The 11900-nt window shown below is 48.6% G+C and overlaps 1 protein-coding gene across 2 annotated transcripts in view; it reads right to left on the bottom strand.

The window, feature by feature from the left end:
* Positions 1 to 3384: 3384 nt before the first annotated feature.
* Rhbdl3 (rhomboid like 3) overlaps positions 3385 to 11900 on the bottom strand; it is a 52223-nt gene continuing 43707 nt past the window's right edge. For both annotated transcript variants that reach the window (XM_036195760.1, XM_036195761.1), the window contains 2 exons: positions 11693 to 11753; positions 3385 to 5912 (listed from right to left, as the gene is read on the bottom strand). In XM_036195760.1, the coding sequence (XP_036051653.1) occupies positions 5641 to 5912; positions 11693 to 11753 (333 nt within the window). In that variant the 3' untranslated portion in view covers positions 3385 to 5640. The remainder of the gene's footprint in view (positions 5913 to 11692; positions 11754 to 11900) is intronic.

Below are 11900 nucleotides of genomic sequence, written 5' to 3'. Positions count from 1 at the left end.
AATGTATATAGTAGTTTTATGTTTAAAAAGAAGTCTGTGATCAGTTCTGTACCGCTAGTAATGACAAGGAGAAAGATGTCATGGTATTGATTATCTTGTTGGTTCTGAGAAGAAACAATTCATGACCAGAAACCTGTACTGTGTTCAAATTTTAATAAGTGAGTGTATTAAATTTTAAAGGTTTAAAGTTTTCCTGTGCCACACACAGGAAATATATGCTTGCCTTGTACCAAAAATGTAACTATATTTGTTATAATAATAAAGTACAGCTTCTAATCAAGGCAGATAGTTTTTACCTAATTGAGTTCAGTTTATACCTTCAGTGTAATTTCCAGTATGTTTATGGGGAAAGTCTACCTTTTATACACCCCCACACCACCCCCACACATATACACTGTGGCATGTGTGAAAAAATTCTAGTCACCTTTTGGAATGCACAAGGGAGGGGTAAATAGTTTTTATCATGTTTTATTTGTGGTCTAAAACAGTTTCACTGTGGGGCTGGAGAGATAGCTCAGCAGTTAAGAGCACTGACTGCTCTTCCAGAGGTCCTAAGTTCAATTCCCAGCAACCACATGGTGGCTCACAACCATCTGTAATGAGATCTGGTGCCCTCTTCTGGCCTGCAGGCATACACGCAGACAGAACACTGTATCCATAATAAATCTTAAAAAAACAAAACCGTTTCACCTGTAGGTCACAGGCCCTTTCCTCTCTCACACACATTAAGAGTGACAGAACTGGGCTGGAATTGGGGGTGACAGGGGGAAGTGTCAGCAAAGACTCCAGTCCCTGCTGCTTCTGAGTGAGATGGGCTCGCTTTAAGTGTGTGTGTGTGTGTGTGTGTGTGTGTGTGTGTGTGTTTGCATGTGTATGTGGAGACCAGAGGACCTTCCTTGGAGATGGGGCCTGGAGCTTGCCAAGTAGGCCAGCCAGTCCCAGGGATTTGCCTCCTCAGCACTGGGATGACAAGTGTTCACTACGCCTGGATTTTCCATGGGTACTTGAGACTGAACTCGGGTCCCCACGGTTGCACAGCCACTTTACTGAGTTCTCTCCCTAGGCAGAAATTGGCTCTTGTTTGATATTTTTTCTCTCTATTATGGAGCTCCGACTGTCCTAGAACTCCATATGTAGGCCAGGCTGACCTTGAACTCACAGAGATCTACCTGCACAAACCACTACAGCCAACCAGAAACTGCCTCTTAGCATATGTATGAGATTAATTCCCTTTACATCCCATGCAAATATCCAGGGACCAAGGACCAAGAATATACAATTTGGCCAGGCAGTGGTGTGGTGCACGCCTTTACTCCCAGCACTGAGGAGGCAGAGGCAGGTGGATCTCTGAGAGTTCATTCAAGGCCAGCCTGGTCTACAGAGTTAGTTCCAGCAAGCCAGGGCTACACAGTGAGACCCTATCTCAAAAGCAAAACAAGTAGGATGGTGGTGGCGCACGCCTTTAATCCCAGCACTCAGGAGGTGAAGGCAGGTGGATCTCTCTGGGTTCAAGGCCAGCCTGGGCTACAGTGAGCTCCAAGGCAGCCAGGGATACATAGAGAAATCCTGTCTTCAAAACAAAACAAAACAAAACATTAGCTATGAAAAGGTCTACCTCACTGTCTGGCATAGGTAGGGACTTAGTAAACTGTCCCTTCCCCCAGACAGGGTTTCTTTGTACAGCCCTGGCTGCCCTCAGACTCAGGTCTGTTCTGTGTCTCTCGAATTGAAGATGTGTGCCTGGCTAGTTTCCCTTCCTTCCTCCTTCCCTCCTTCCCTCCTTCCTTGTTTTTTTCTAGACAGGGTTTCTCTGTGTAGCTCTGCCTGTTGTAGATCTCGCTCTGTAGACCAGGCTGGCCCCATACTCACAGAGATCCACCTGTCTCTGCCTCCCAAGGGCTGGGATTAAAGTCGTGTGCCACCACCGCCTGTTGTTTTCATTTTTTATTTTTATTTTTTTTATGTGTAGCCCAGGCTGGCCTCGAACTTGTGATCCTCCGGGCTCTGCCTCCTTCAGCAAATCCTACCAGTGTGCACCACCACAACCGGCTGTTTTCACTTTTTAGATTACCATGGGTAAGCATTTTAGTAAGTTACTTAATGAAAGAGAAGCTGACGGAAGAAACAGAACAGTTAGGGGAAATGGGAGGAGGCCAAAGGCAAACTTAGTTTTGGGATGACTCCCACATTGTTTGGGAACATTTTTCAGTAATACACCGGAAACTGATGTGAAGGGAAACGACCCCCATTCTACACTTTACAGGGCAATTTAATCTTCAAGCATGCGGTACGTGTTAACTGGGAAGGAAGCTAGAGGCCGATGCTGATCTGGGAAAGGCGGGCACACAGTTGGCTCTTCCAGGCCTCATCCATGCAAAGCCAGTTCAGCTGTTAAACTCCCGAAGTCCCAGGCTTTGCCCTGAGCATAGATGCTGCTTTCATTTCTCCTTCTGGACGTGAACTTGACCATGCCCTGTTCTTCAAGATTAAGTTGTTGATGGCCCTAGGATCTAAAACTAGGCTTACTGGGGTAGAGAAAGAGGTCTCCAGGGCATTTCAAAGACTTCGCTAGTAATAACAATCATATATTAATCATACACATGATTATATATATCTAGTGAGTGAAGTCCTGAGTGAATGTGTTGTTGACATGGACAAGGCCGTGTCAAGGACCCCAATGTGTCAGCCCCAAGGGAGTGTGGTAAAGCCTTCCCTCAGTGAGGCTCAGGGGCTTGGCAAAGGTTTCCTCTGCTCTGTGTGCAAATGTAGACAGTGTGTAACGACAATGTTCACCACAGCTTTTGCTGCCCCCCCCCCTTCCATGTCTGTGTCCTGAAGACTGCACCCCTACAGAGACTGTGCCTATCGGAGAGTAGGTACACCTGCCTCCTTGTTCAGCTGGATGCCATAACCTGGCTTCCCTGTTCAACAGTATATAGTAAGCACTCTGAGCTTGCGGGCCAGGGTTGCGGCTTCTCCATCCAGGACCATCCAATCTCAGCTTTTCTGTCCTTGAGTCCATGTGTTTGCTGTTTCTTCATTCCCTTGCCAACTGTCAATCCCTAGGGCAGTGCAGAGTGAGGCACTTAGGAGAGCTGGAGGAGTGGAAGGGAAGACAGGCCTGAGGGACACCGGCACTGGGCCTGTCACTCGGGCTGGGTTCCCTAACTATTGGCATCCACCTCCAAAACTGTCTGGCAAGCTCCCTTCCTGGGTGTAGTATGGGTAGAACAATCAGTTTTCACCAACCCCTCAGGGAAGGCTAAGGAAGACAGTGCCAATCACCAGTACCAAAAACCATCAACCCACCACTACCAGTTCTGTCCTTCTCCCACCCACCATGAGCCAGGCCCAGACGAAACACTTCTACGGCAGCCCTTGTGGTCACTTCCTGAATAACCGATAGCTTAAAAAAAAATCTTTAATGGAATCTGTGCTCAAATAATACGTTACAACAAAAATATACAGAATGTACACAATACAAAAATATTTAGAAACCAACATTGCGGCTAGTGTTCTGGTTTTCACTTCCTTAGTCCTTGGAGGGCAGCTCACTGCCGGGCACTGTTTTTAAGGCAGAGGAGAGCCAACGCTTTGCAGCCAGCATTGGGAAGCACACAGCACTGGGTAATCCTCATTATCTGCAAACTCAATTGGACACTAGAGGAAGATCTGGGTTCGGTGAGCAATGCCTCCGCTAATGCTCTAGGCAAGAATGGCTCACATGGAAATTGAGAGTCAAAAGAGCCCCATTAGGGAGCTTTTCCTAATTAAAAAAACGAGTGATGAACGGTGAAATCTCTCTTTTTTGAAGGCCTGGTTTCCCTTCCCTGGTTTCCATGGCTCCTCTCCCCTTTAAAAGCAAGCGAGCTTACATAGCTGCTGTTTGGGGATTCCCCAGCCTTGGAGGCCAACCTACAGCCACGGGCATGAAGAGTGGTACTGCCCCCTGAATCCCAGCCCTGACTGGCAGCCACACTGGAGAGGAAGGGGTGAGGGACTCAGGAGAGTGGAGACCAGGTGGGAACTGTCGCTGGAACAGGGAGGGGACCCAGGAGCAGCGCCCACCCTCCTGCTCTTGCTCCTGTGTGCTCGGCCCCTCACTGCCCAGGCCGTGGTTCCTCATGCTGGACTCTCAGGGGCTGAGAGGCCCAACGCCAATATAAAGGTCACTGGCCTCTGCTTAGGGCTCCCAGCAGCTGCTAGTGCCAGCCTGAGCAGACTGTCTTGGAGGGCACAGGCACTGGGTGCCTTGCCAAACTCCTGCTCTGGCAGCTGAGGCTGCCGGGAATGGGCAGCACAAGGCCATTCCCTCCACCTCACTTCCAACCCCCTTCCAGATCTAACCATCTACAGCTGCTCTCACCCTGGACATTCCCCCAAGCTCCCAGCAGCTCTTCTCTGGGGCAAAGTTTTTCACCAAAATATCTTTTACTTCAGCTTCCTTGGAGAGATGGCCTATATACTGTCCCGGGCTTCCTTGCATCTCAGAGACTCTTCTACAGGAGGCAGAACAGACGTGAAGGCTACCCCAGGGGGAACCAGAACACAGCTGGGCCTTCCCTCCCAAAGGTCCTGGTGGGGCTCTGGTCTTCCCTCCAGCACGGACAATTTTTCTGCTGGTCAATGATGCTCAGGAGGTGTTTGGGAGGGCCAGATGAGGAAGAGGGGAGTAAGTTCTGCTAAAAGCAAGGCCACTGAGCAAGCACGCTGCAGCACACTGACAGCATCCATTCCAGCGATCCCTTACAGACACCCTCGTGAACACTGTCTCACTTCCTCCCTCTGCAGGCTCTTGACTTGCCTGACAGTACACACGCACTCGTACATGTACACACACACACACACACACACACACACACACACACACCCCAAAACCCTGTCTCCACACCCAAAAGAGAGGCACAAAGTAGGGTCAGGGCAGTAGAGAGGAAAGAAAAGACCCCAAAGTCCAGGTAGGGCATGGATGCAGGAGTGATGGTATGAGATGCCAGCATTCACAACTCATGAAGAGGGAAAATTGGTCACGGGCCTTCCCCAAGGGGAACGTGGGATGAAGTTCTTTGCCTCAGGCATGGGGCCCTCTCACAGATTCCCCAGGGCAAGAATATAGCATCTTACCTGCCCTGCCTAGTCCTAGGGGCCATGCTACTGCACCCACTGACAGGATCTGAGCCTGGGGTGCTCTGGGCTCCCCAAGAGCAAAGCCAACATGTCTACCACCAGAGCACCAGACCTTGAGCTGCAGAGAGAACATGGCCTAGCCTACAGTTACCTCTGGGCTGGGGAAGGCCTTGCCTGGTTGTGGCTGCCCTCAGAATTTCTCCCTATCCCATCGTCTCTCCAGGTGGAAGGCCAGGAAGAAGGCTCCTTGCTCACTCGGTGGCAGTGAGAGGGGAGGACATGGGACAGATACTCTCACCCTACCCAGACCTTCCCCCTGATCCCGCATCATCAGATCAGCCTAGGGAAAATGACAGCAGCCATCCCCTCCCCCACCCTTGTAAACTGAACACATGTATCCTGGCCCAGAGTCTCCTGCTTCCCCTGGTCTTGCTGAATTGGCGATGAGAAACAGATGCAGGTACTTCCTTGGGATGCTTCTGCTTCTTCCCCTCCCCGCCTTGGTCCTCCAGTCCCTTAGGGGGGCGGTGGCAGCTTCAGGTCCAGTAGAGTGTAGGCGAAGATGTTCCAGAAGACAGCAAACAGCACGAATATGGTGTACATGGTCACAAAAATCCACCACAGCGACTGGTCCTGCAGTCTCTGTTCATAGTTCCTTAGAACCACCACACCCAGGGTGATGCCCACGGCCACGCCTCCCAAGTGCGCCACAAAGCTTGGGTGGGGGCACGGGGGATAAGCCGATGGATGGAAGCGGAGCCACACAGCCCTACCGAACTCCATACTCACTGCAAAGGGAGGAGACAGAGAGACATCACGGCAGAGTCCTGGGCAGGGGCTGAGTAGAGGCCGGGCACACCGGCCACCAGGCACACATTCACTCATTCACTGTCATGAGATCAAATGAAGTAATCACGAAGCCAAAACTATCTCAAGAGCCTACAGGGTTTGGCAATAAATCAACAATCAATTATATTCACAAGACAGTTTCATTAAGAGCTACAGACACGAGGCAAAAAGACAATATAAAATCCATGTTGGGCACAAGGCAGGGCATTCTTTGGGGAGTCAGACAGGGCCTCTCAAGAGGAAATTTTTTTTGTATTGATTTGTTTTATTTTGTTTTTGGAGACAGGGTTTCTCTGAGTAGCTTTGCGCCTTTCCTGGAACTCACTCTGTAAACCAGACTGGCCTCGAACTCACAGAGATCCACCTGCCTCTGCCTCCCAATGCTGGGTTTAAAGGTGTGCACCACCACCACCTGGCTAAAGAGGAAATGTTTGAACTGTCATTTGAATGTTGAGAGGGGCTTTGCTAGAAGACCCTAAGGAAGGCACAGCTCTGTCCAAAGGCCCTGGCATCTCTGTGGCCATTTCTTCATCTGTCCATTGCCATGTGGGTGCTGGGAATTGAACCGGGTCCTCTGGAGGAGTAGCCAGTGCTCTTAACCTCTGAGCCCTCTCTCCAGCCACTCCCCCTTTTTTAATTTTAATTTTTCATTACGGGGTGTGAGTGTGTGTGTGTGTGTGTGTGTGTGTGTGTGTGTGTGTGTGTAATGAATGTGAAGGTGTTGCTGAGTCCAAAAGAGTGCATCGGATGTCTTGGAGTTGGAGCTGGATTTTCAGGTCATTGTGAGCTGCCAGATGTGGGTTCTGGGAACTGAACTTGGTTGCTCTTAACCACGCAGCCATCTCTTCAGTCCCTGAGAGAGTAAGTATTCTTAGCCTTATTTTCCAGACCCAGAGGGAAACCAAGGCAAATCTGACAGATTCAAAGACAGCCTGGATCTCATCAGTGTGCCTCTCCACCTTTAACCACTCGTCCCAGGAACCTCCTTCCCTTTAGGGAACAGATGTCTTCAGAGGGCCCTGCAACGCCATGGATAGCCAGCAGAGGGCAGGAAAGGAGCAGTGGGGCCGTGCTCTGGCACTATGCCAACCTGGCGGAGCTTTCGTGGGGCTCCTGGGGCCAATAGAGGGAAAGTGTGTACAAGATGACAGTTCCTCTCCCACCTCTCCATCACCGCTTTAGCTTTTAGGATTTTTTTAAAGCTTTATTTATGTATTTTATGTATATGGGTACTTTGCATATATAAGTGCACACCAGAAGAGGGCATCAGACAGTCGTGAGCTGCCATGTGGGAATTGAACTCAGGACCCCTGGGAAAACTCTTAACCACTGAGCCATCTCTCCAGCCCCAGCTTTTATGTTTACAGTGGTTTTTATTAAAAAAAAAAAAAAAAAAAAAGACACCACCAAGAAGGCTCCTGGTGGGTCAGGGACAGACTTGACTTTTCCAAGGCCTAAAGGAAGAGGTAAGGATTGTGGAGGTGAAATTGAGGAGTGCCTTCACAGGCCTGACTCCAGCAGGGTTTGCTCTGGCTATGTCTTCCTCTTACCATACAAGAGGTGGCTAGCCGGAGCTGAGAAACCCTTGGTGATCCCTGCCCAGCTTGGTTAAACTGTGGAGCATTAGTATTGACATATTTCAATATTCACTGAAGGACACCGGGCGTTGGTGGTGCACGCCTTTAATCCCAGCACTCCGGAGGCAGAGGCAGGTGGATCTCTGTGAGTTCCAGGCCAGCCTGGACTACAGAGCGAGCTCCAGGGAGGACACAAAGCCACATAGAGAAACTCTGTCTCGAAAACCCCTCCCCCCAAAAAAAAGAATTACAATGAGGGCTGGAGAGATGGCTCAGCAGTTAAGAGCACTGACTGCTCTTTCAGAGGACCTGGGTTCAACTCCCAGCACCCACATGGCAACTCACAACTGTCTGTAACTTCAGTTCCAGGGGATCTGACATCCTTACACCAATGCACATAAAATAAAATTAAATAAATGATTTTTAGAAATATTCATTGAAGGTATATTTCCTTTGAGCTGGGTGATCTTAGAACTCTCAAAAAAAAAAAAAAAAAAGCTCAAGTTTACACTTATGGATTAAACCTAATCATATGCTCTGTATCCGCATACACATTTTGGAAAGTAAAGGAGAATGTGTTCTCCCCCTCCTCTTTACATTCCAGGATGAGCCCTGAGGTTTCAGGTCTCATTCCCCTTTCAGTGTGTGTGTGTGTGTGTGTGTGTGTGTGTGTGTGTGTGTGTGTGTGTATGTGTGTGTGTGTGTGTATGTGTATGTGTATGTGAGTGTGTGTGTATGTGTGTGTATGTGTGAGTGTGTGTGTGTCAGTATGTGTCTGTGTGTGTATATGTGTGAGTGTGTGTGTGTATGTGTGTGTGTCTGTGTGTGTTTGTATGTGTGTGTATGTGTGAGTGTGTGTCTGTGTGTGTATATGTGTGAGTGTGTGTGTGTATGTGTGTGTCTGTGTGTGTGTATGTGTGTATATGTGTGAGTGTGTGTGTCTGTGTGTGTGTGTGCATGCGCACACACACGTGCCCCTATGTATGCACATATAGAGGACAGAAGACATTACATGTCCTCCTCTATTGTTCTCCATCTTACTGTTAAACACTTGTGTATGAATGTTTTGTCTACATGCATATATGTGTACTGTGTGCATGCCTGGTACCTGTGGATGCCACAGGAGGGTGTCATAGCCCCTGGAAATAGTTACAGTTGGGAGCTGTTGTGTGGGTGCTGGGAACTGAACCCAGGTCCTCTGCAAGAGTAGTAAGTGCTCTAAATTCTTGAGCCATCTCTCCAGCACCTCTACCCTGTTTTTTAAAGATGGGGTCTCTAATCGAATCCGAAGTTTGCAGCTCACTGTTTGGAGTAGCTGGCCAGCCAGTGAGCTCCTGGGAGCTCCCTCTATCCAGCCCCCAATGCCAGGATTACAGGCCTGTGTACCGTGCTTGACTTTTTTATGTGGATGGTAGGGTGAACTCAGATCTATCTGCTTTTACAGCAAGTGCTCTTAACCCCAACCCCTCAGTCCATTTTTCTATCATAATGCAGCTCATTTCCTATCTGTCACATCCTTCAGGATCTCTCCTGTTGTAAGCCTGCAGTGGCCTTCCTACATATGTAGGATGATGTATGTTTCTGCCTTTGCCTTTAAGACCACCATCATCTATCTAGCTCTTATGATTTCATTGGCTTTATTTCCTGTCACAACTATACACAGTCCCAAGCCCCAGTTTTCCCTGCCAACAACGTTTGCCTACCAAGTCCTTTATTTCTGTGGCACCTCTGCCAGACATACCACTCTGCACTTCTGGGGACAGTCTCACTGTATATAGTTGGCCTGGAACTGGCCATGTGGACCAGGCTGGTCTTGAACTTACAGTTTCTCTTGTCTCTGCTTACCAAATGCTGGGATTAAAGGTGTGCACCATCAAGCTTAAGACATGAAGCTGAGCCTTGCTTGTCTTTGTGTCCAGACATCTCAGTCAGTAGAACTGACTTGTCCTGACTGAGGTCCCAGCACAAGCTGAGCATAGGAGTCACTACAATTGGTGACTTTACTAAAAGTGCAAGGTTTTTTCCCATATGTGTGTGTTGGGGGGGGGCAGCCTGAGACAACATTTTATGTAGGTTGGTTTCAAAATTCAATTCTTGGGTCTGGAGGGATGGCTCAGAGGTTAAGAGCACTGACTGCTCTCCCAAAGGTCCTGAGTTCAATTCCCAGCAACCACATGGTGGCTCACAACCATCTGTAATGAGATCTGACTCCCTCTTCTGTATACATAATAAATAAATAAATCTTTAAAAAAACTCAATTCTCTTGGGGCTGGAGAGATAGCTTAGCAGTTAAGAGCACCAGCTGCTCTTCACAGGACCGGAGTCTGATTCCCAGCACCCACAGGGCGCCTCACAATTGTCTGTAACCTGTTCCAGGCCCTCTTCTGGCCTCCCTGGGCACTGCATACATATGGCACACAGATAAACATGCAGGCAAAACACCCATGCACATAAAAATGAGTAAACAGTGATGCAAAAAATCCAACCCTCTTGCCCCAGTTTCCCAAAGTGCTAGGATTATAGACATGTATCAGACCATTGGGCAAGACTGCAAGTTTTTTAAAAAAGAAATTTGTTTTTATGTTAGGTATACAGGTGTTCTGCCTACTTGTATGTTTGTGCACCAGGCATGTGAGATGTCCACAGGGACAAAAAGAGGGCTTTGGATTCCCTGGATCTGGAGTTACAACCAGTTATAAACTGCTGGGTTGGTGCTGGGAACCAAACCCAGGTACTCTGCAATGGCAGTAAGTGCTCTTAACCCCTGAGCCATCTCCTCAGCCTGAAAACCTGCGCACGCATACACAAGTGCACATACAATATACACATATTCTAAAAGGTCAAGTTCACAACTCAAGAAGTCATGCAACCATTTCTCTTGACCCCACTGGTCACTAGGTACTTTTCTGTTTGCACACTTTATACAAAGTTGAAGAAGCGGGGCTGGAGAGATGAGATGGCTCAGTGGTTAAGAGTACTTATTGTGCCGGGTGGTGGTGGTAGTGGTGGTGGTGGTGGTGGTGGTGGTGGTGGTGGTGGTGGTGGTGGCACGCGCCTTTAATCCCAGCACTCGGGAGGCACAGCCAGGCGGATCTCTGTGAATTCGAGGCCAGCCTGGTCTGCAGAGTGAGTTCCAGGACAGCCAGGGCTACACAGAGAAACCCTGTCTCAAAAAACAACAAAACAAACAAACAAACAAAAAGTACTCGTTGCTATTGCAGAAGACATAGGTTCAATTCCCAGCACCCACATGGTGGCTCATAACTGTCTATAACTGATTTCTACGGGATCTGATGCCCTCGTCTGACCTCCTTAGGCACCAGGCATGCATGTGGTGCACAGACATACATGCAGACAAAACACCCATATACATAAAATAAAAGTAAATAATTTTTTAAAGTTTAAGAAGAATGGAGCTGGGCATGGTGGAGCACGCCTTTATTTATTTATTTGTTTGTATTTTGAAGATTTGTTTATTTATTGTGTATACAGTGTTCTGCCTGCATGTATATCTGCATGACAGAAGAGGGCGCCAGATCTTAATACAGATGGTGGTGAGCCACCATGTGGTTGCTGGGAATTGGGCTCAGGACCTCTGGAAGAGTACCCAGTGCTCTTAACCTCTGAGCCATCTCTCTAGCCCCTGGAGCATGTCTTTAATCCCAGCATTTGGTCTACAGAGTGAGTTCCCAGATAACCAGGGCTATTTAGGGAAACTCTATCTGGAAAAGAAGAAAAAAAAAAAGGGGGTGGGGGGGGGGGACAGTCTGGGTGATCTGGGTGATGTGGTTCAGTTGGTAGCGTGCTTGCTTGGCATGCCCAAAGCCCAGCTCCACACACAAACCAGTGTTGTGACACAAAAAACAAGTTCAAGGTCATCCTTGACTCTTTAGTGAGTTCAAGGCCAACATGGAACACACAAGACCCTGTCTCAAAAAACAAAACAACAAAGATCAGGAAGGCTTAAGCAGGGTGAAGAGAAAGGTGTCCTCGGGGTGTCCCTGCTTTGGACACATTACTGACACGCCTCACCTTTTCTTTTTTACCACAAGTTCTTGGAAGGCAAGGGCAGAGCCAACTCTGTATTCCAGTCCCGCACTACCACCCCCAACACCACTCCGTGAATGTCCATCAGTACTTACTACAGATCAAGGCCACAGCCATTCGAAGCATCTTGAACTGGCACTTCATGCCTGACCAGTTCTAAAGGAAAGGGAGAGAGTTCTGTCAGTTTGGGACCCAGCCTCTCCTCTGCAGGTACACAAGAAGCCATTCCATGAAGTACTGAGTGAGGGCTGGGGCTTAGCAGTAGAACCATCCAGCATGGCTTTGGAATTTCGGACAATGGTA

This window comes from Onychomys torridus, chromosome 8 (genome assembly GCF_903995425.1).
Source record: "Onychomys torridus chromosome 8, mOncTor1.1, whole genome shotgun sequence".
NCBI classification, from domain to species: Eukaryota; Metazoa; Chordata; class Mammalia; order Rodentia; family Cricetidae; genus Onychomys; species Onychomys torridus.
This window is presented reverse-complemented; position numbering and strand designations above follow the sequence as displayed.